Source organism: Corapipo altera, unplaced genomic scaffold (genome assembly GCF_003945725.1).
Source record: "Corapipo altera isolate COAL_440 unplaced genomic scaffold, ASM394572v1 24, whole genome shotgun sequence".
Taxonomy (NCBI): Eukaryota; Metazoa; Chordata; class Aves; order Passeriformes; family Pipridae; genus Corapipo; species Corapipo altera.
This window is the reverse complement of record NW_020884903.1, coordinates 3,946,662-3,971,082: the sequence shown is the minus strand read 5'-3', so window position 1 is coordinate 3,971,082 and position 24,421 is coordinate 3,946,662. Positions and strand designations below refer to the sequence as shown.

The window sequence follows — 24,421 nt, the reverse complement described above, 5'->3', positions numbered from 1 at the left end:
GGTTTTGTCAGCTTTAAGTTAACATTGATTTCCTCACATATTAAGAGAAATTTTTTTTTTCCAGTTCTGCAAACAGTCATCTTAAATCCAGTCATGTCTTGGTGCTTTTCCTCATGATATGCAAGAAATGTTCGTGTTCTGAACTGAATTCTGAACTTGTATATTTAGCTGCCCTCCGTGGTTGTGCCAAGGCCCGGGAAAGCCAGACTGCTTCTCCCTGTTTCAGGGAAGGCTCCTGAACACAAATGGGATTATTACTCTGTGACCAAAGATCAAAACAAGATGGGAAAAGGGCCTTTTTCCCATGTTGGCCATTTTGCTCAAGGTTGTTCTGTGATTTTTGATCTGGCATTTGCCTGTGAGATTGGCAGCACTGATTGTGCCAAAGAACATATTGGGCAGAAAAACCACATAAGCCTTGCCATCTTCCAGCCTGACAGGGACTTGAGAGTCGTTGCTGACACAGCTGTTTTGGATGGAATAGAAGAGATTAATTTGGGGCAGGTGAAATTTGTGTAAGTTTCTACAGAGGCTGTAGATTTTCACAGGAGAATTTTAATTCCTGGAATATCTGATCAGGATGGCAGGTCTCTCTGAGGGTTGAAAGGATACACTGACTTTTAATCCGTGGGCAAAAAAAGGCTACACTTGGAGTTATAGTAGGGTTGCATTAGGTAATCCCATGCTTATACATTTTCTGACAAATCAATGATTTTGGTGCACGCCTTAAACAACATCTTCCCTTTGTCACTGGAAAAAGTATTACTGAAGTAGTCATTTACAAAGTTTTGCAAAATACCAGAATCACTATTATATATCGAGAGTGCATTTTCTTCTAAATTAGTAACATAGAATCATTGAAATGTTAGCCAAAAAGGGACTTTAAAATGGTCTGTGTACTTCCTGTATGCCACTATGCTGTGCATATTAGGTATTCCTGTATTCAAAGTAATGCCTGATCATTTTCTGATGTGTTTATTAAAATACCTAGTGAGGGAGAACTATGTGTATTTTTTTCTTTGATAGCAAATTGAACTAATCTCTGTTGGAAAGTAACTTTATTTCTGCTCATTCTCCTCTGCAGTACACGGGAAAAAATTACTACTGTCCTCTACAGTAACCAAAGATAAACTCAGTTAAAATGATTCTTATTTCAACCCCTCTGTATATAATATGCTGTATTTTCTTCTGTACGTAACTTTTATTCCTGTCTTATAGACTCCTCACCCGAGATCTTGTTTGTTCTGGATAAACCAGAATAGAACTGAGTAATTGCATCTCAGGGTATTACTACTCCATCTGAAAATGGGACTTCCCTTTCTCTGCAGCACCATTACAATTGCTGGCTGGTCCTATCCCACCCAGTTTTATTTTTTCTTACTGCTACTGTGGCTAGTAGCTGTACCAGCTGTATCAAGAAGTGACCTCCTGGTTTCCATAGTATGAACTGCAAGTTGCTAATTCATTCAATGTTAGTTGCTGACTGAAGTAGCTACTTTGATGCCAGGCTATTTGGGGACAAGGTGACTTGTCATGGGCCCCAAGAATTAGCAGTGTTGGGTGGCTACTTCTGCAACTGTGGAACCAACTCAGAAATCTTCACAAATAGGATTCCTGGCAGCAGTTAACACCATGGGCACGTCCTTCCCTCACATGCACTTTCGGGTTGCTGACAGCCTCAGAGCTTGGATCTTGTGTCCATTTAGCTCAGCACAGTGAAGGCTGAGCTGAATATAGACAAGGCTTTTATCTTTCACTGTGACCCCTGTGCAAAGTTCAAGAAGTTGAACAGATGAGTGACTGGGTTGAGAGTAGAGGAGGAGAGATGCTGGGGTTGTGCCCTGGAGCCAAAGCTGTGTGCCACCTCCCTTAATCTGATTACAGTTTCCACTCACAGCCTAATGCGACCTGTCTTGTGCCACTTTTTGGTAAACCGTAGACTCACAAGTAGGCAGTGTTGAGCTGCTGTCATCTCCCCACTTCTCTTCCCTGGCATGACAGGCTGAGAAAGTTGGGGCTGTTCAGCCCGGAGAAGAGAAGGTTGCATGGAGACCTCACATCGACCTTCCAGTATGTGAAGGGGGCCCACAGATAGGAAGCCAGAGAGGGACTCTTTGTTAGGAGCTGTAGTGATAGGGCAAGGAGTAATGGGTACAAACTGAAAGAGGGGAAATTTATGTTATATATACGGAAGAAATTCTTGACTGTGAGGGTGGTGAGGCACTGGAACAGGTTGCCCAGAGAAGCTGTGGATGCCCCAACCCTGGCAGTGTTCAAGGCCAGGCTGGAAAAGGCCTTCAGCAACCTGGTCTAGTGGGAGGTGTCCCTGCCCATGGCAGGAGGGTTGGGACTAAATGATCTTTATGAATCTGTGAGTCTTTGAAAGATTTGCCAGGCTTTGCAGTCAGGTGGGCTACATGGTCAAGATGAAGGGGTGGGTGGCATCTGGCAACATCTTACACCAAAAAAGATGGGAACGTGTGATGTGCTTTAAGAAACAAGAGAGGCAACATTTTGTACAAAGACAGGAGATGCAGAGAACAAATGAAGACTTAGATCTGAGACCTAGCAAATGAGAGAGGAACAGGAAGGGTTTTAAACTGCCAATAGCAAAAGCTAGAGAGACCAGCAGGCAGTAGTCACTGCCTTGGGTCAATCTTGCTGGAATGGGTAAACTTCTCATGGCTGGTGAGTGTCTGCTGTTGATATGGTGTCTGTAAGGTACAGTCTGTCATGAGGGTGGAATGCCTTCATTCTGCCTGTATGCCCTCTAACCTGTCTGCCAAAAATAACAGCAAAATACAAAGACCAAATCATAGAATGGGTCAGGTTGGAAGGGACCACAGTGGGTCGTCTGGTCCAACCTCCCTGCTCAAACATGGTCATCCCAGAGCACATGGCACAGGACTGTGTCCAGACAGTTCTTAAATATCTCCAGTGAGGGACACTCCACAACCCCTCTGGGTAATCTGTTCCAGTGTGAGGTCACTTGCACAGTAAGGAAGTTCTTCCTCAATTTCAGGTGGAACTTCCACCAGTTTCTGCCCGTTGCCTCTTGTCCTATTGCTTGGCACCACTAAGAGGAACCTGGCTCCATCCTCTTGGCATGCCCTCCCTTTAGATATTTATACCCAAAGGCAAAGCCCAGCAAACAGTAGCAATAGCAAGTACCACAAACACCAAGGATACAGCCCCCACCTCGCTGGGTAGCAGCATTACCAGGCATGCCCTTTTCTCCTGCCTCGGTGGATGTTACTGGAACAGCCTGTACCTGTTGTGCTGGGGGCAGGAGATGCAGCACCTGCTTTTGCAGAGATACATCACTTGGTGTGTGTTGGTGTACAAATATATCCGTGCAGGTCCGTGGTCGGCAGCGTTCTCAATCCCACCCACTCGGTACCTGTTAGTCACAGAAAGTCTCAGGATCACTGAATCTGCTGAGTTGGAAGGGACCCTCAGGATCACCGAACCCACCTCCTGGCCCTGCGCAGGACACCCCAGGAATCCCACCGAGTGAGACTTGGTGACAATTTAAAAGTGACAATTTAAAAGCGACAAGCAGAGACTGCGGTGTTTCTAGGGCGGCTCCAGGGGCAGAGGGTGGCCGCCATTCGCCGGGAAAGAGGGATGGCGCCGGGTGTCCCCGGAACCGCGGCGGTCGCTCGGCTATGACGTTCCCTGCTCGCAGCATATCCGGCCGGGCCATCCCGGCGGCTCCCGCTCGGTGTCTCTGCCTTCCCGGTGCTTCCCATGGCCCTGCCCGCCGTCCACAGGTGCCTCCAAGTGAGTGCGGCCCTCGGCAGTGCCACCCCGGCTCCCCAGAGCCCCGTCCCGTCCCGGGCACGGCGCCGGGAGCGCTCGGGAGCGACCAGGTTTGCCCTGGGGGCAAAGCTCAGGCTTAGGGCAGAACGCAGGGTCTCGGTGCCTTCTGCTCTTCCTTCTGCTGACACATAGCATCTCTTTTACTTAATTCCCGCTGGGTTAAGACAATAGAGTTATAGTTTACATCTATATCTATACACACACACACACGCAATATATATATATATATGTACTATAGTATTATATTAATATACACTGTATATATAGAAGTAAAATATATTCATATATAACTGTATTATAGTATAGTTATATATTGCCTTATATAATATATTCTATACAATTATATAATATTCTATATAATTATATAGTATTTTATATATCCTATGCAATAATATATGCTATATATACTATATATTACTATTCATGGCTAGGCTTCGCGAACAAAGATTTAGGAAGGCTCTGTCCACGTTTGCTACAAGCACGCTGGTGGCTTATGAGGCCAATACGAGATAGACATATCCGATTGCAAAAGGCACAGTAGAAAGACTCCTTAGGTGGTATATTCTGCAAGACACGGTTCTTTCTGCTTTGTCTTTTCTCCTCTAGACTGATCCTGTGTGCTTTCTCAAAGGAAACGGCAGTGTTATAGATGGTGTGTCTCCAGGCCTCCCAATTGGAGGCCAGAGTAGACCAGTTCTGTTGATCAGTATGGCCAAGGCTGAGTTGTTGTTTCAGGGAGTCCTTGTGTCTTTTCTTCGGGGCTCTTCTCTTGCGGCAGCCGGTGGCAAGTTCACCGTAAAGCAAGATTATTACTATATGTAATATAGTAATATGTATTACTACGTATAATATAGCAATAACTAATATATTTATATATTTACATATATTTATATGTTAGTTATTGCTATATATAATATATATATTTCTGTATATATTGTCTATATGACTGCATACTGCTGGGCGAGGTTCAGCAGTTGTGCACACAAGAAGTTCTGCTAGTGCGGCTGTCCTTTGGCTCCGGTAATAACATAAACATGAGCTTAGTTGTGGAGCTGATGTTTATGGTTTAGCACTGTAACTGAAAACTCCGATTTTTTGTCCCTTTGTGATTAATTTTAAATACAAAGCCAGTTCCCTACATTCCTTAATGAGTTACGAACATATATTAGAAACCTTTAATATGCATGTTAAAGAAGGTTTGTTTTAGTCAAATTTTCATAAAATTTGAAGCCGACTGTTTTTCCTGCTGTTTTCCTTTATATGTTTGTATAGTTTAAGATAAATGTAGTTAGTTTAAGATAAATGTAGTAAAGCTTTTGGGAGAGAATTTTAATGTTATCAGCCTACTACATACCTGATCTAAAAATGTTTCTTGATTTTTATTTTTTTTAAATTCTCTTCCTTTTCAGCTCAGTGATGAAAATGAACAGTTAGTCAAGAAGGTGAAAAGACTACATATAAAAAATAAGGAGCTAGAAAAGAATCTGGGTCAGATCCAAGAAAAGTTGCATCTGCAGCAGTTAATGCATGACTGTGGCACAAGCAGAGAGTAAGAAGTGTCAAATGTTTCTTTTTGCATCAAAAGAAGTGCAACATTTCAGGACTTTTACCTTCATGTTTTCAGATGAACTAGGCCTTATCTAGTGCACATATTTTGAGGGGCCATCTGTGACCAGGATGGTGGTGGTAGAAGATGCTTGAGGCATGTAAAGGAACAAAGGCTGTCTGGGGCAACCTGTACAGAATTCATTATTGTAGTGAAAAAACCAGTTTTAATATCAACAAGTAATACACCTGCTTAGTGCTTAGCCAACGTACTCTCTGTCTAACTGCAAAGACTTTTACATTTATTTTTCCACCAAACAGTAGTAAGATAGTTAAATTGCATCAATGCTATTTAAAAGATTTAGAAACTGAGACCTTTGGACCTGGAAAACTGTAGTGCCAGTGTTATGGAAAGTGTCCTGCCAGGATTTAAGTAGTGGTCTGCAAAAATCGTCAAAATTTAAATTTTGGTGTGTTTATGATCCTGCGTGGAAACCTCTACTGTAAAACTGAAAAGTAACTTGGCTTTTTTTCAGTTGTTTTGTTTGATCCAATTGAATTGTAAAATTTAATTTTATTAAGCTGTTGTTTTTCTTTCAATTAAGTGTTCAGGTTCAAACAGAAACCCATTTATGGCGTAAGGGTGAAGACAGCAAGGATTTTGTTCTAGAGTGTGACAGTATCAGGTGAGTTCTTGGAAATTGCTTCTTCACAGTAGTAAATATTCTTCTCTGTGGGGTAGAATATGTTGTTCGTGGTTATGTCAGTGAAATTTATAACTTATGGAGGTGAGATGGCTTTCAGCCTTTGCATTTTAAAAGGATTTACAAAACCTTAGATTAAACTTGAAAATGGCACTAAAGAAAGAACAAAATGGATTTCTTTCTCAAATCTTTAATTGAGAAAAATTTAATGAGCCAGGAAGCTCCTTTATGTGTGTGTAGATTTTTTTTTAAGATTTTGTAGATTTTTTTTAACCACCTTCTATTTTGTGGCAGCTTTCTTAACTCATTTTATATAGCTCAGTTTTATGTGTATATAAAATTTATAGGCTGATACTGTTTTCAAAGTAAGCCAGAGAAGTGATTTTACTCTTCAGTCTAATTAATTTGAGAGTTGAGCCACTACTTTTCGTAGTTTGCCAATTAATGCTAGAATGAAACTCTTGTAACTGCTTTTCTGATGCAAAAGATACATTTTTTATTTGATAAAATATACATTGAAACATTTTAATAACTAGGAAAGTGACATAAAATATTGTTCCATTCTTCTGTGACTTGACTGTAAAACAAACTGCTCCATCTCTTCTAAGGCTACTTTTTGTTCACTTACATAAATGGGCTGTGGATCTTACACAGATTGAGGCAGTCCCTATGGCTTTTTGGCCAAGTACCCTGTTTTTAATCTTTCCTTTAGGTGTCTTTGGAATGCCCTTTTAAAATTTTGTTTTGTTTTGTTTTGGGGTTTTTTTGGTGTATTTTTGTTTTGTTAAATACCTTTTCAGCGTACCAGACTCTCTTTGCAAACTACATAGGAAGGCTGGGTGACTGGCTCTGGCCTGGAATTCAGTACCTAGTTAGATGCTTATGGGGAAGAAGTCCAAGTTAGTCTTTGAATCAAGTGCTATATTACGATGCAGTTAACCTGACATACCTTTTTTTTCTAGCATCTGTTTGTATGTTGTTTTACAAAGCTGTGCTGTACTACAGTCTAGCTCATCCTGTTTGTAGTGCGCAGTCATGACTTAGTATGAATTACTAGAAAAAAATAGGAAAAATGTAGTCAGTTATGTTCTGGCCCTCATATATGGAAACTGAATGCTATATAATATGGCAGGAAATTAGTGTAGCAGAAGTCTATGCAAGATAATATCAAAGAGAAAGATAACATCCCAAATCCGTTTATTTTACATTGATTTTTGCCCACTCATTTTCTCATTGATTTCACTCACTGGTATCCTCACAGCTACACACTTGGAAGCAATGAGATGTTTTGTGCAACACAGAGAGCTGGGGACTCTGCCTCATGTGTCCTCATTATGGGTTCTTCATTGGTGGCAAGAAGTTAGTTTCTGAAATCCTTTAGGAGTGTCCTTGTGCTATTCCTGTTGTGCTAACAGGGAGAGGAATTATATATGTGACGCTGCAGTCATTGCCACCCTCCTGTTGCTGGTGTATAGGTCTTGCATCAAAGAGTCATTTTCACTGAGCTTTAATCAGAATGTGGCCATGTGTGCTGGGCAAAACAGGGTCTTCAGTCTGGCTGAGTGAAAGGGATTCTTTGCCATCCATACAGACCATTCTTTTAACTTGCTTATTGTTATTTTCTGGTGCTTTCTCTTTCTGTGTTGACAGTCTCACTTCATTCACGCCCATCTTAAATATTTCTGCAGTGCAGCTACAGCCCAGGTGATCTCTGTGAGGTGTCTCTAATACCTTTGCCATAAGGGATGCATGTTTTTTGGCTTTTGTGTTTTACTGCAATTTATGCATTTCTTCTGTTTTAGACTGCTTCATATGTATAATGAGCTACAGAAACGTTACGTTAGAGAAAGCAAAAAAAACAAGGAGCAAAGTGAAGCAATTAAAAATCTCACTGTAAGTAGAATTTGTAGGAGGTGGTATCAAATAGCCAAACGTAAGCTTTTAGGGAGACTGGAAAGTGTTTCTTGCATTTGTGAAATGAGATCATGCTTTTCCTGTTATACTTATTTTTGTTTCTCATGACGTTGAGATAATGGAGAGTAGCCTGTAGTTCCCTTTGAAAATGAACTTTTGTCTCTGGTAGCAGAAAGCTGTCTCCCCTTTCCTTGCTTTTTTCTTTACTCATCTCCCTACCTGTCCTTCCAATTGTGTGTACATCTTTTGACCTGCCTTGCCCTGATATTCTTCTATGTGTGTCAAGAGCTGATTTATTTCAGAACTTTAGCAGCAGCAAACCAAATGGAGGCAAATAGTCTTCTTTGAGGTTGCAAGACTGGTGGGCTTGCTGTGCAAAGAGACTAACATCATAACTGAAGTGAAGGTAGAATTGTGTGACCAGGAGTGGTTCTAGTGGTTCAAGTGGGTATTGCCTCTTTGGGCTATTGATCAAGCATTGCAGTTGACCAGTCTCATTTCCTCATTTGTGCTTTATTTGTTTGTGAATTAGTATTCATTATAATTTGGATGATATGTACTTTTTCTTAGAAGTTGGGAATTGCTGCCATGAAGGTATGCTTTGCTGTGAGGGAAGGTTTAGTATCCCTGTGCATTTATATGCACAGAGAAGTTGTGGATGCCCCCCCCCCGAAGTGTTTTCAAGGCCAGTTTGGATGGGGCTTTGAGCTCCCTGGTCTAGTGGAAGGGGTCTCTGCCCATGGCAGGGGGGTTGGAACTAGATGGTCTTTAAGGTCCCTTCCCATCCAAACCATTCTGTGGTTCCATGATTGTCTTGCAAGCATGTGCTCGCAGATTTTTTTAAAAAACTTGATGTATGCAAAGCTTCACTTGCTGTGAAGCTTTTTCTTTTTTCTTCTTTCAGACCCTTTGGATGAATGTAGTTTTAAGTCAGCAAATGAAAGCTCTAGGTTTGTATTCAGAATGTGTTTTCAGTGGTATTCAGTTGAACTGTGTTTTTTCTATGCATTTTAAAAAATTTTTCTCAACAGATTAAAATTCATGAGCTAGAGCATAATCTTCAAGAGCAGAGGCAAAGAATTGAACAACTGGAATGTAAAAAGGTTTCTTGGAAAACTAGTGCTGTTTCTGGAAAAAGAAGTCGAACCTCAGAGGGAGGAATAACTTCTCACAGGGACATTTCTGAAGAGAAAGAATCCTGTTGCAGTAAATATTTAGGTAATGGTGCCATTAATTCTGAGGATGTTCCTTTCAGTATGCCCATCAGAGAGAATGTATTTCATTTCTGACCTAGAGGCCATTCTTTTACTTTAACCAGCATTAGCTAAAATGTTCTTTTCATTTTTGAAAACCTGTTATGTAAAAATGGCATCTCGTAGTCTAGGATTCAGCCTTGCATTTGTTTGTGTTTAAATGTGTGCTGTTTTTTTGGAATTGGTAGGTTGATAAAATCACGGGTAGGAGTGTGTGGCTGTATTTAGAGCTATTTATTCTTTATTCTGGTAAGATGTATGTATGCAGATCTCTTAGTAATAATGTTTACTGCACCATTCTTTGGTTTTCAGACACTGATACACAAAATAACCTTTTAGGTTATTTTAGGGTTTAGCCCTGAAATGTTGGACAAACCTAGGCAATACTGATTTCAGCATGTTCTTCCTCACAAGTAAATCCACAAGTTAAGGTGCAATCCTGTTCTACATCAAAGCATAGAAAAGAGGTGGAAGAGATCTTATAATGTAGGCATAATTTTCAGGAAATGTGCAGTCAGCAAGAGCTAATGTGACCCTCTTGTAAGTCAGAAAAAGGTAATTGAAGCATGTGATGTATGTTTTGTGGATTTTAAAGTGAAATAGTCCTCCATTCTAAGAATCTGGCAGATTCAGATTATCCAGTTGGCAAATCCTGCTGTCTTTCATAGTACTTGGGTATGTTCTGGGCCAGTTCTTAAGAATAAATCACTTTATGAAAAAGATACTTTAATTTTCTAATATCACAAAAGGTAGGCAGCTCTTTAGCTGTCCTATGATTCATATAAGTGGGAGGTTGACTGTATTGGTTGAAGTGTACATTTTTTTATTTGAATGTAGAGCTATTGTTGAAGGAGATTAAAAAGCTGAAGAAAGAAAATGGAAAGTTGTCTGCAGAAAAGAGAGCACTAAAAAATGAATTAGCTGGATTAGACAAGGTAATTTATTTTAAGACAAGTTTAACAGGAGGTGATTTTTGAAAAACTAACTTTTCTGCCTGAACCAAAACATCTTTAGGCTGAACATATGATGTTATCAAGCCAAATACGTAAAAAATCAGTGAGAGAGATGGAAATAAATGGCTCCTTGAAACATCCATGTCCTACAGTGCTGCTTGGCTAAGGAAGAGGAGTAATGCAGTTTTAATTTTATGGTTTTGGCTTTATTTTTGGTTTTAATCCATACCTGTGGAATTTTTATTTTTTTAATGTTTGGGCTATTTGAATTCCTTTATGAAAGATTATTTGCCTCAGCTTGTTTTGACATTGCTCATTTTGACATTAAAATTGTAACTACTGGTACAGTCTTAATTTCTTCCAACAGGTACTTGCAGAGAGAATAAAAATAGGTTTTTGACTGATCACTTTTATTGCTTCATGATTTCAGTGAAAAGAAAGCTATTTTCTCCTGAACTCAAACATATCAAATTTATGCTTCTGACAGAACTCCAAGCTTGGGGAGGGCAGAGGCTTTGAAGTTTCTGTGGTAGATTGATAGGTGTAGAAAGTGAAAGTGCAAAAATTTGGTAATTGTTGAAATAATGTAAGAAGATGAAGAGATCTTATCTAACTATAGAGGGCTCTGTTTAATGTGCTGACATAAGATTTTTATTTTCAGCAGCAGACTTGTTTAAACTGTTTTTTGCTTATTTTTCAGGTCTTGTATTGGATTTTTTTTTTTTTTAGAATCTGTTTTCTTACCTTGCAGTCCTTTCTCACAAACTAAATAACTTTAAGCTAGCTTTCATTAAGGGGTAGCAGTAAAAGATGATGGTAGTTCATTGGGTGTGAAGCTGGTAGAACACTGAGCCAGGGTGAATTCTAGATCCCCATGTTTGGGAGTTAGGGACAACTTGTGGCTAAAAGTTTCATCTTCCAGAAGAGAAATATGTAGATCTGAGGTCATGACTTTTTATCAGTGACCCTTTTTTAGGTAGTTTTAAATCACCGTATGTTATTTAAGATGCATGTAGCTGTTAATTAAAAAAAGAAGAATAGGCAGGAGAAAAATGTCAAATACAGATGGATGTAGGTAGATACATTGTTACTTTGGTAGATAGGAGTTTCCAAGGTTGGTGAAATGAAGACTTCAGTAATTGCACTCCACTTTCTGTCCATATATTTCCCTGCAATTTCTGACTTCACTTACAAAGAGTCAGAATTTCTCAATAGACTTGAGTTACAGGAGCTGAACAAAACATTGTTCCATATATGAAGATTATTTCTATGAATCTGAGTTTGTCTCATATTTGAATTAAGTCTAACTAGAACTACGTGCTCAGTTATCCATTCTGGGATAGTATAATTGCAAAAGGATCAATATGAGAAAGTGAAACCACACAGCCTGACATTAAATAAGCTGGAGCACCTCTCCTGTGAAGACAAACTGAGAGAGTTGGGGTTGTTAAGCCTGGATAAGAGAAGGCTCTGGGGAGACCTCATAGCACCTTCCAGTACCTAAAGGGGGCCTGCAAGAAAACAGGAGAGGGACTTTTCACAAGGGCACGTAGTGACAGGACAAGGGGCAGTGGCTTTAAACTGAAATAGGGTGTGTTTAGATGAGATATTAGGAAGAAATTCTTTGCTGTGAGGGTGGTGAGGCACTGGAACAGGTTGCCCAGAGAAGTTGTAGATGTTCTATCCCTGGAACTGTTCAAGTCCGGGTTGGCTGGGGGCCTTCAGCAACCTGATCTAGTGGAACGTGTCCTGCCCATGGCAGGGGGACTGTAACTAGGTGATCTTTGTCTCTTCCAACCCAAACCATTCTATGATTCCATGTTCAACAGAACTTTTTTTCTGTGGATTTCATATTGACCTGTCTCTTTATGTTCTGTGTAGCCTTACATATTGCTCTTTTTCCCTCCTTTGTTGTCACTTGCTTTTATCTGAGCCAGTTGAACTTGTTGGATAGTGGTTTAGGCTATGTCAAGTTTAATGCATCATAAATCTTATCCTTTTGAATATGAAAATCAAACTTTTTAACATACTGTAGTGAGAAATAATAGATCCTAATCTGAAATAGGACATTCATTAACACAATGTAGTTGTACTTGAAGTTCTGAATAGGTACTAGCAATTTACAAAGCAGTTAAGGTCTAACAAGATTTTACATCTTTCTAGATCTAAATATGGTATCCATTTTTCCATCTTAAACTCTTTAGTGTTGTCTTCTTCAAATACTAACTTCTTGTTCCTTAGTAAACTCTCCTCATCTCTCTCCTTGCTCATTTGTCCCTATTCATAGCCTTGCAACTTTTGGATTCTTGAAGCTAATGGTGTGCTCTCTGCTACTGTCTGATTTTGAGAGGTGTAGTTGTGTTTTTGCACAGAGGACTGTGACACTATTCCCTTGTCATTCTGGACTGTCATTTTGTAGCTGCCTGATAAGTCAACATTTTTTCCCTTTTTCTTAATTAGTCTTTCCTATTATTAGTCTGTACTCCAGGCTCTAACATAACTTGAATTCTGCTTGCATTGTGTGTTCAGTGCAGAGTTTTACATTGTTACCTGTGGTTATAGTTAATTGCTGTATTTCACCATAGCTGTGTTTGCATAATGCAATCATATGTTAATAAAAATATGGAGGATGTCTTTGAACTTTTGAGGAACTGAAATGCTGACTAGCTCGTATTGAGAATGTCTTTGAAAGAAAGTTTAAGGTGAATATTTTTTGATTTTCCTAGGAATTTTTTGAAGAGGTAGAAGATCTAAAGCATGCTGTACAGGAATGTATGAAACTGAACTATGAGTATGAAAAGTGCTTGAAACAAATAAGTGTAATGTATGGGCTTCCTTTTACAGCACATTTGTAACTACTGCTTAATTTGAGTTTCCACTTTTTTTTTTTTATACTCACTGCAACATTTAAACCTACCATGGCTTAAGTGGTACCTCATTTTGATAATGTTTTGGATTCATTAATATGATCCTAACAAGCTTCTCTGAAATGTTTTTGTATTTTGTGCCTTTGATTTTTTGTTTATATGGTTTTTAAATAAACTGTGGTCTGTATAACTTCAACTAAGTTTCAAAGCCTTCTCTTTCACACTTATGAAATACATTCATTGTAGGAGTGATTGTGGGCGTTTATGGGAATATGACAAAATCTTTGAATTTCCCAATTTATCCTTTTCTGTAAGCTAAATCAAATTAGATGTGTAGATTTGGCAGTCTTTGTGAATTTTAACACTAAGGATGTGCTAATGCAGACAAAAATTAATTTTATCATTAAATCATTGCAAAGAGGTTTCTTAAAAGAAAAATGCTAAATCTCTCCTTGGAATTTTTCTTTAATCACAATAATAAGTTAAAATATGTGGATGAAGGAAGGATTTAGGGTTCAGAATTGGAAAGAAAGTGTGTATTTGGAAGGATGGGTCAGAAAGTTGTTTTGCAGCGTCAAAAGAAGAAATCATCAGAAGCTCCTATTTGATTGAAGAGTGAGGTACTTGAAGAGCTCTGGTATTTGAAGAGCTAAAAAGGAGAGTGGAGTACAGAGAGTCACAGTTCACAAGGCAAAAATACCATGTTGCTTCAGAGCTTGGCATGAAAAGAGACAACTCCCAGTTGCAAGTTAGCTTGCAGGACCTTGTGAGATTTTGAACCTGAACTTGTTTGTAACTACATTTCACAGAAGTTTAACATAATTACATTATAGAACTGTATTTTTCTGAAAGCTTTATGAAATCTGTAGCTTTGTGGCATTGCGATGGAAGAATTAAGTGAAAACTATCATAAGGCTAGAAAAACTAAACTTCCTTATAACCTAATACAGCTTTTTCAGCTTCATAAAAATATGTGCACACTCATGAGGGGTAGGACTAGGAATAGAATGAAGATTCTTGTATCCGACTTGGTTTGTTAGGACAGTTTTATGTAGTTGTAAATTAATAAAGAAATTTACCTCAAAGCATATGATATGTTCAGAGTTACATATTGACTAAGTGACAGAGAAGGTAACTCCTTGCTTCCTGCTCTGGCTATAGAGCATTGTGTTCCCTTGTTTTATTCTCGGCTTACTTGTAAATTAAAGCTGGATAATGTTCTGAACTGAGATGGAAAAGGGAAAGAAAAGAGGTGTGATAGAAGTCTGCATTTGCAGTAAACTTGATGGAAGAAAACAAGAAGAATAGCATGTATAGTGGAAGAATTATAAGTGCAAAAATGTTTCTAACTTGTTAATAAGCAAAATAGACGTGAATGCTGGAGAAGGAATCGGTGCTAATCACTGGAGCATTTTTCCCCACAGTTTTGTGGTATAAAGTTATACTTCTAACATGTTTAAACTTTGGTCCTGTTGTTAAATTAATCAGTAATAGCCCTTGTCCACAGGCTGATTTTTAAATGTCCCACAGAATCATTCTTCAAAGATGTCGATGAGGAAAAGTTCAGGGTCTCCGCTGCCGAAAGAATGTATACATTGACTGCATAAAAAATTGTTGTGACTAGCAGAATTTTACTGTTTGCCAGCTACTGAAGATCAGAATATTTTTCATTATAAAGTTCTCTGCCCAAACAATTGAAAGTAATTAATATGGTGAAAATACCGTATTAATCACCTTTGTGATGAGCTTTTGAAACTTTTAAAACTCATTTTCGCATCAGGCCACTCACATACATTTAGAACGAGAAACAGTGAGAAATCCTTCAGTCTTTTCTCACAACTAAGGTCCTCAAGCTCTAGGAAACCGGATTCTAGTCTAATCTTAACAATGAGCCATGTAAGGGGGAGGAGTAGCAACGCACTGTGCAGTGACAGGCAGAACCACAGCTCCATCTTGCAGTGTGTGTGCAGCCTGACAGCATCACTTTTGGCCTCACTGTCACGGGTGAGAGGCTGTGGCTCTCTGCTCCTTGGGTCCCCGGATGTGAGGTTCAGATCCCTGCTGCGTGTGCTTGGTTTCCAAGTAAACCACGTTCCCTGGGATGCGTGGAGCCACCCAGCCACATTCATGGGCTGGCAGGTGGCAGAGCGAGGTGGGCAGGATTTCTCTCAACCAGTAGTAGCAGTTGCCTTTCAACTCATTCTGCATCACTGACTTTCTATGATTTTTTTTTTTTTTAATTTTCCCTTTCTGTTTTTTCTTTCACTATCAGGAACGCTGGAAATGTAGGGTGCAGATGGGAGACCTCTGGCATCTTCCACATATGTGGCACAACTCCCAGAATAGTAACAATTACCAGCAGAAATGATGGGAGAGGGAGCATATGTGGAAATAACCGGCTCTGTGGCTTTGATTGTGGCAGTTGCTGCTTGTGACTTTTGAAAATGCAGTTTTGCCTTGAAGATATTTTTATTTTCTACTAATTGCAGGGGGTTTTTTTCCTTGCATTTGATGGCATCATTTTGCTCTTGAAGATGTGATTTTTTTTTTTTTTCTTTTGGGCGTGCTTAATGCAAGTCAAACAACTTACTGGCAATTTCTGTTCAGATTAGTACTGTTTTTGTTGGAAGAGGAGACTGTCTAGGACTACCAAAGTCTACTTCCAAATTCTGGGGTAGGTGCCGTTTGTGCAGGATAAAGCCATATAAATTTGTGTGTTTAGTTAAGAATTTACCTGGTTTTTGTCCTTGTTGCTGTGTCGGGTAACAGATACTTCTGCTTTAATCTTGCCTTGGTGTGAGATGTACAGATAAGGTCTTTTTGATTTTGATTGCTAGTTAAAGTGCAGATGAGATGAATGTTAAACAAGTTAATCAGGCTTTATGTGTAGTTCCACTGTATTGTGGAATTGTGTTGTCTGGCCGGTGGTTTTCTCCAGCTAAATCACGTTTAGATAGAACTGAATTGCATGCAATTAAGTATTAGTCATGCTAATGTTAGATAATGCATATTAGAAATATTTCATGATGCAGTCTAATGATTTTTTTGTCTCGAATAAGTACTTGAATAGTGCTGATATGGGAAGCTCGTGTTTGAAAATAAGTGGCTATTATCAAACAGAGGTTTTGGTTGGAAAAATAATGTAATAACCATATGTCAGTTTTCAGTTTCCATGAGACATAAATCAAACGGGCAAGTGCATGGGAAAGTTAAGCAATTTAACTTTATTCTGTATTCTATATACAGCTGAGGCCAGAATTTTAGAAATATCCAATTTTGTGTGACTCTGTAATTTTGTCCTAATGTGCCTAACACTTCAGGTCTTAAGAGTCAAAGGCACTGAATATTCACAGTTTTAACCAAGATTTAGTCAATTCGAATGCACATGGGCTGCTAGTCTCTGAGTAGAGTCCAGTAATTGCTAACATCCTGTACATTAGTACATTAGTACTATGTTAGGATTTTTCTATTGCAGAAAGCAAAATTGCAGTCCCATTCTTGGGTGGGTGACAAGATTTTGTGGTTTTCTCTAGAATTTTGTCCATGGGCATGTGAAGTAACGTCTTTATAGTTCTCCTGGAGTCCCTTTTACTGTGCCACAGTTTACCTTTAAAGAGTGGGGTTTTCAGACACCCAGTGCTCTTCAGAGTGAGACCCTAGAGGCTGCACGTGGAAACCGAGTGATTTTACTGGAAATAAGGGTTGTATCTCTGTTCTCTCAGGTGGGACACTTGTTTCCTGTAGGCACTTCCACTGGAAAAGTGTGTTTATGTCAAGGACTGTAGAAGAAAGAGAATGGTGAAAGGGGGCATTTCCTCCTTACACTAGGAATAATGAGTTCCTTTTAAACGCTTGTAGACAAGTGAAACAATCAATAAGCCCTGTTACAATAAGCTCCTGGCTTATTGGAGTGAAGACATTTGTTTTGGATTAGCCTTTAACAGGGCAGAAAAAAAAATACTGTAGTTTCAAAAGTTACCTGCTTGGGTTACAAGCTATGCAAGGTGCAAGAAAGCAGTAAATACAGTTACCTTACCAATTTAGGTTCATTTACACACGTTTCTCTATAGCTGTAGTGCAGTTTCTGTTTCTGAGGCTTAGTTTTTTTTCTTGTTTTCCTCTTGTTAGAAACAAAGCATTGTTAGCGAGATAGCCGTGTATCTGTGCCTGTGTTCCTGAAAAGCTCCTGTAAAGTTGTTCTGGGATACTAAATTGCTTTTTGTTGTTGAAGACTGTAACAACAAGACATATTAGAAGTGCTAATGGAATTAATTTGGTGTAGTCATGTTATGTACTTGTGCCAGAAGGTGCCCTCCAGGAGTTGTTTAGGCTGGAGAAAAGGAGGCTGAGGGGAGACCTTATTGCCCTCTATAACTACCTGAAAGGAAGTGGTAGCCAGGTAGATGTTGGTCTCTTCTACCAAATAATAAGTGATAGGACAAGAGGAAACAGCCTCATGTCTGGTTAGAGGAGGTTTAGATTTGACATCAGGAAAAATTTCTTCACTGAAAGAGTTGTCCAGTATTGGAACAGGCTGCCCAGGGAAGTGATTGAGTCACCATCCCTAGAGGTATTTAAAGGATGTGTGGATGTGGCACCTAGGGACATGGTTTAGTGAGGGTCTTGACTGTGCTGGGTTAAGGGTTGGACTCAGTTTTAGAATTCTTTTGAACCTAAATGATTCTATATGGATTTTTTTGTTGTTGTTTTTGCTGCTGCCGTTCAAGCTAAGCTGTGTTGTTACCTATCTTTGACCCCTACTCACAGTGTTTTCACTGTATAGTTCTAAAAAAGGCATCATGCACCAAGATCCTGGCTGGCTTTAAACTAGTTTCCTTGGTCCTGGTGGGAGAGAGTGCAGTTCTGTGCTCAGTGGCATGACTGTCTGTGTACCAGAAGGAGAAGACCAACTTTGCTTTTTAGGTCAGTTACACATTCCCAAATCTTTCAGGGTGACAAGAAGCTAACACTGTAGGCCTTGCATGGTAGTTTTCCACAGGGAATACTGACTTAATGAATATTTTATTTTGTATTTTCTCCACAGGGATTTTGTACTGACAAAACACCCAACGTGATCCTTTGACTACTCCTAGCTGTTTTCATCCAAGAGAGGAGAACTGAGCCATTGAGTCTTATGCTGGTGCTGCAATGCTGAGCTATAGCTCGACTACTGTGAAGAATCTTCCTCTGAAGAAGAGGCTCTGTTTTCTGCTGAAACTTGTGGGCTTTGTCACCTCAGTGTTCATATTTTGTGAATTTTTAATTTATTATGTGGTGATTTTTCAATGCCGCTGGCCAGAAGTGAAAGGTGGAGCTCCCATGGGTGAAAAAGAGACTTCAGCTTCAGTCCTAAAGGCCATGATTTTAGCTGATACTCACCTACTTGGTGAAATCAAAGGACATTGGTTTGATAAACTAAGAAGGTAATTATTAATTTTTTTTAATAACCTCTATCCTAGTTTTAGTATTTTTAATAGTAGCTAATGAGATAGTAATTCACTGTTCAAATTAATTGCTGTTTAATGGAATTGTAATGCAAAAAATAAACAAGCTGGTATTACTTCTTGCATGTGTTGGTCCTGTTTGTATTGTGGTAGAATTACCAACCAGGTAAGATGCACCTACTGTACTTAAAGCTGATTTCTAAGTATTTAATTTGAATTTTGTATTATATTTTCATATTTCAGTGTGTGGAAGTCATTTTCCCTTTCCTGTTGCCAGGCTGTGTCTGTGTATTCAGAGTTGAGGATCCAGAGGTTAGGCAGTGATGACTGGCTCTGTATTTTCCTTTCAGGGAATGGCAGATGGAGAGATCTTTCCAAACTGCCTTATGGTTACTGCAGCCAGATATTGTTTTTATTCTGGGAGATATCTTTGATGAAGGCAAATGGAGCTCACCTCAGGTATGACATCATCAGCTCTCTTATTTCAAAAAATGAGGATTTCTTGAAGGAAATGGATGACAGAAGAAAGCAGACTAGGTATGCAAGGTTTTTTTTGCTACAGTTGTCCTGTTGTTGGTAGAAGTTTCTAGTCTTTTAGATACGAGTTCATTTTTGGTAGTATCTTGACAATTTTGCCCCTCATATAAAACTTACAAAATGTTAACATCTCAGTGTGTACTTCTGTATTACATAGTTGTGATGGGCTGACCCTGGCTGGATGCCAGGTGCCCACCAAAGCTGCTCTATCACTCCCCTCCTCAGCTGAACAGGGGAGAGAAAATACAAGAAAGACTCATGGGTCGAGGTAAGGATGGGGAGAGATCACTCAACAGCTACCCTCACGGGCAAAAGAGACCTGGGGAAAAATAATTTAATTTATTGCCAGTCAAATCAGAGTAGGGTACTGAGAAAATAATTCCAAATCTTAAAACACCTTCCCTCTATCCCTTCCTTCTTCCTGGGCTCAATGACATTCTCATTTCTCTACCTCATCCACCCAGCAGCGCAGGAGGATGGAGAATGGGGGTTGCAGTCAGTTCATCACATGCTGTCTCTGCTGCTCCTTCCTTCTCAGGAGGACTCCTCACACTCTTCCCCTGTTCAGTGTGGTGTCTCTCCCATGGGAGACAGTCCACCAACTTTTCCAGTGTGAGCCCCTTTCACAGGCTGCAGTTATTCAAGAGCAGACTGCTCCAGTGTGGGTCTCCTGCAGGGTCACAAGTCCTGCCAGCAAACCTGCTCCAGTGTTAGGTCCTCTCACCACAGATTTTACCAGGACACTGCTCCGGCATGGGCTTCCCATGGGGTTACAGTCTCCTCAGGCATCCACCTGCTCCAGCCTGGGGTCCTTCATGGGCTGCAGGTGGATCTCTGCTCCTCTGTGGACCTCCATGGGCTGCAGGAGGCCAGGCTGCTTCACCATGGTCTGCACCATAGGGGAATCTCAGCTCCGGTGCCTGAAGCACCTCCTCCTCCTTCAGTGACCTTGGTGCCTGCAGGGCTGTTGTTCACATACTCTCACTCCTCTCTGGCTGCAATTGCACAGTTTTTTTTCTGCCTTCCTTACTGTTATCCCAGAGGTGTTGCCACTGTTGCTGATGGGGTCAGCCTTGGCCACTGGCAGCTCCATCCTGGAGCTGGCTGGCATTGGCTCTGTCAGACACAGGGGAAGCTTCTGACAGCTTCCCAGAGAAGCCACCCCTGTAGCCCCCCCAGTAACAAAACCTTGCTGTGCAAACCCACTGCAATACTAGTGGTCCCCTTTGATACTGTGGAACAGCATTAATTTCTCCTTTTGTTTTTTATATGCAGGCATGGGCAGATGATGTCAGGAGATTTCGGAAAATGTTCAAGTATCCAGTTTCTACTGAGCTAGTGGTCATCGTTGGGAATCATGACATTGGATTTCATTATGAGTAAGTCTTGTCACTGAAAGGAGTACCCAAGTGCCAAGAATGAATGTCGGCGTGCATACAGTAACTGGTTTTGTGTCTGAGTGACCTGTTTTGTGGTTATATGGAAAGTTTTTGATCATTTTCTAATCAGAAAGGATTGTAATTTAGGGTAAGACCTTAAAAGACATCCACCTGTGCACAAAACAGGTTTCAGGCTACTTTTATGCTTCTGTGACCATGAGAAGTTGTTCAGAGCTGATCTTTCTGTGCTGGCTTGGAATCCTTGTGTTGGGCCTCCTTGTCAGAAAAGTGTTTAGTGGGAGCTATTTCCTTTCCTGTTATCTTGGCATAGAAGAGTGTGAGTGCCCTCGTTCTGCTGTGCTTGCCCTGATGGGACTGGGAAAGAGGACATGAGGGGTGTCAGAGCATCCCTGTGAGTTTGCTGAATGAATGTGTGAGCTGGATAATGGAGCAGCAAGATGAATGAATGACCAACAACCTGTAAAGCAACTGTGTCAGATGAGTTCCAATGCCAATTTCTTACGTCAGCTGTATTTTTGCTCTGTGACACAGAATGACTACTTACAAGGTAAATCGATTTGAAAAGGTTTTCAACTTGACTTCAGGAAAGCTAATAACTCGGAAAGGAATAAAGTGAGTATATTTAAATTTTTTTTCGATGTTTAGAGCAGTGATAAGTGAGCTAGCAGACCAGTGATGAAAACCAGAAGTGGAATTTCTAATGAAATAGTATGGGGATGCTTAACTTAGAGCCTTTTTAATCATCTACCTTATGATATGTTAAACCCAAAACACTTTGTACAAACCCGTAGTTTGATATACAGTGGAAGCTGTACTTTGAGATGGGTAAATGGTAACAATTTCCTTTTAAATGGAAAAGTACTGTGGAGCCAGAATCCATTTCTTTGGTTTCCCTTTATACTTCCTTGCAGCTGGTAATGAGCCATGGCTGTAAACATAAAAGGATTCATAAAGAAACACAAACCAACCTCCTCTGTGTTTACAAATTAAGAGTTTCATTAATTTTAATAACTTCTTTACTCTGCAGAACTTAAGTCGTTTGAGGAATTTGGGAACATAGCAGTTGCTTTTCCACGGTTTTCCACAGGGTGGGGTAATAATGCACAAGCTGGTTTTGGCTTGGAGTAGGGCTAGTTTCAGAGTTTGTTCTCACAGATGTGTGTCTGTGGCTGCAGTCATCTGTTGTATGCCCTGTTACCTTCAGATACCATGCAGGAATTCGGTGAGGGAAGCCAAGAGTGAGTTTGCGGAAAGGTGTTTGTCTTTAAAGCTCAGATATACGAGGGGAAGGCCCACTGCCACTCTGCATTTGGCACATGGCATATGGTTGTAATTGCTCGTGTAAAAGTGAGATTCAAAACTTGCAGTTCCTTAATTAAGCAACTGTGAAAAATATTCTCAACAGGTCTAGAAATGGTTGTGTCTATTTTAGGAAGATCTGTGAGCTTCATGCATGCTCTCTGTAAAGCTGTAGTTTATCATGCAGATGTGGGGTGCTCTAGATATGTATTTCAGCTGTTGCAAAAATAATTATTAAGGAACATCTCCACTTCCCCTTCGATAAAACAGAGCAGTGCGTGTAGTTACAGACTGCATGTCTGGTATCATGTTCATTAACTGAAATGAGCTGCACTATTAATGAAAAGTTCTGAGATAAACTATTTTACAACAAATATGTGGTATAAAAGCTTAATTTGCTAAGAGAGAATAACTGGGGGTTTTTTTGTATTGACTAGTATCTCTTAAGTGAAGGCATTCAGCTCATTTGTGTCTGTAAAACATACTGAATTGAACTGGAATATATCTCAGATCCTGAATGTGTGACTAAATGGGTATGAATCTTGTGGCAGAAGTTCAAAGGTGATTTGAAATCTACAGGGAAACCTTCTATTACAAATACAATCCTGTTTTCTGTGCTAGAGACTGCAAAGTGCGAAACTACGTTTGTTCAGGGTAGCCAGCCAAATGCAGTGTTGTTTTGCTTTTCAGTTGCTCTGAAGAAACTGAATGTCTGAAATTCTGTCTCTGAGGTCTAAAGTGTGTGTGGGGAGAAAAGTGAGTTCTCCTTTCCCTTAGAATTCAGCTTAGGGACGAACTTCTAACATTCCACTAGAATACCACTTGAATATCCATTAAAATATGAAAATATCTTGATGTGTAAACATGAAGCATAAGGTATATATTGTGCCACCTAATTAAGAACTGATTATAAAGCAGCCTACCAGACAGAGAAATGTCTACAGTGCAGATACTCAGAGGAGGATTTTTAGCATGAGATTTCAGAAGCTGTTACATTCTGCTGTTTTGTTGAGCTATGTCCAACTTTCAAACACTTGCATTTTATAAAATAAAGTTTATCCAGCATGTGTGCCTGAGCAACAAATGCTTTCCTGCCCTCCCCACTTCTCTTCACCCACCCCCTGGTCTTTTCCAGCTTTGTCCTGGTGAACAGTGTAGCCATGGACGGTGATGGCTGTGCTGTCTGCAGTACCTCAGAGGCAAAGCTTGTGGCACTTTCTCACAAACTGAATTGCTCCCTGCAGGTAAGAGTTTATTAAAGATCTGATTACAGCCAGCAATGGGATATTGCTGCTACATAGTTACCACAGCGGGGATACTGATACTGTAGCAATAATCAAGGCTAACCAAGACTCCCCTGAAAAAGATGTTTCCAATTCATATTGCAACTTGTTAGCAAATCTTTCTCCTCATTTCTCTCTTACCTTTTTTCCTTAACTGTGTTGCTTTGCACTAAGGTGTTAATTTCCTTGTCGGGGTTGCCAACAGAGGGTGTCATTTCCTCTGTTCCAAAAAAAGAAGTTCTGTAACCCTCCCTTTGATTTAAAATACATAATCCTGCATTTATGTTTATGCATATTATTCTGTTTATAGCCTTCAAGCTAGCCTATTATTTTAATTTCCTGATTCTATTGCAGTCCTGTCTTGATAGCCTAGTAATGTTTTAATTGTATTATTTTTTCATCAAATCCAGTTGCTTCTGGTATTTCATTCCTCTTCACCTTTTCATAGGCCTACTGGATGCACAGTGGGCAGCATGACTGATGGGGCTGGCAGTCAATCAGGAAACCAGGTCCCAGTGGAAAAATCGGCAGACTGTCTCTCTCGGGCTGCCCCCAAAGTCTTTTGCCTTTGTGCAGTGAGATCCTGCTGTTGCTTTCTGTGTTCAGAAAGAGCGCAGCTGTATTTACAGCATATACAGAACAGGGAATTACATCACTCCACAGCAGAGACTCTCAGAAGTTCATACAGTGGATAGTGCTTAAACATGTACTCTTAGCTGAAACTGCTTTCCCTTAAAAAAAAAAAAAAAAAAAGGCCAACAACCACCCCCTTCCAACCCCTCAAAACCTAGTTATTGCTTAATTTACCTTCACCCCTTCTATGGATTAATTTTATTCACAGAAACCAAATCATTCCAACAAAAGATGCAGTGATGTGGAAGAGCTTCCAGCTTCAGAACCCATTCTTTTACAGGTATGTTAGAGGTGGAGGGAGGCAACATGTTGACATGGGGGTTTTGTGTATTTATTACTCTTCCAGAAAGGCTGGATCATTAACAACTGGTCCTTTCTTTTAATTACTCCCAGCATTACCCCCTCTATCAGAAAAGTGATGCTGAATGCAGTGGAGAAGATTCTGCTCCTCCAGAGGAGAAGAACACCCCCTTTAAAGAAAAGTATGATGTACTGTCTCAAGAGGCATCACAAAAGGTTTGATTTATTGGGAACTTGAGTATTGGTGGATAGGTGAGAGGGGAACACAAGTGTAGCTATAAATAGATTAAAAACTTGTGGTAAGGCTGTTAGCTGGGACAAACTGACCACACCTGCTCCCGCTCTAATGAGGTCTGTGAGAGGCTGCTTGCTAGAGCGGCTCCTCTGAGAATCGTCACGATCATGACCTTGATCCTGCTGGGTTTCCCAGGCATAGGTCATAAGTCCCAACACTCTCAAGTCTCCTG

General features: G+C 40.1%; 2 protein-coding genes across 4 annotated transcripts in view; both read left to right on the top strand.

Annotated features, from left to right (window-relative positions):
- Positions 1-24,421, top strand: part of MPPE1 (metallophosphoesterase 1) — a 32,728-nt gene that overhangs the window by 4,842 nt on the left and 3,465 nt on the right. Inside the window, exons 1-9 of one of the 3 annotated variants that reach the window (XM_027651003.1) lie at positions 15,589-15,732; positions 16,592-16,780; positions 18,103-18,481; positions 18,853-18,961; positions 20,315-20,418; positions 20,971-21,051; positions 22,874-22,982; positions 23,863-23,934; positions 24,048-24,170. In XM_027651003.1, the coding sequence (XP_027506804.1) occupies positions 18,207-18,481; positions 18,853-18,961; positions 20,315-20,418; positions 20,971-21,051; positions 22,874-22,982; positions 23,863-23,934; positions 24,048-24,170 (873 nt within the window). In that variant the 5' untranslated portion in view covers positions 15,589-15,732; positions 16,592-16,780; positions 18,103-18,206. Of the gene's footprint in view, positions 1-15,588; positions 15,733-16,591; positions 16,781-18,102; positions 18,482-18,852; positions 18,962-20,314; positions 20,419-20,970; positions 21,052-22,873; positions 22,983-23,862; positions 23,935-24,047; positions 24,171-24,421 lie in introns of those variants that run through there. The other 2 variants (XM_027651005.1, XM_027651002.1) reach the window with 2 other exon arrangements.
- Positions 283-13,400, top strand: LOC113950714 (centrosomal protein of 290 kDa-like). The gene is made up of 7 exons (XM_027650822.1): positions 283-504; positions 3,581-3,783; positions 5,973-6,053; positions 7,874-7,964; positions 9,017-9,203; positions 10,076-10,173; positions 12,918-13,400. The coding sequence occupies exons 1-7, from the start codon at positions 283-285 to the stop codon at positions 13,044-13,046; spliced, it is 1,011 nt and encodes a 336-aa protein (XP_027506623.1). The 3' UTR covers positions 13,047-13,400.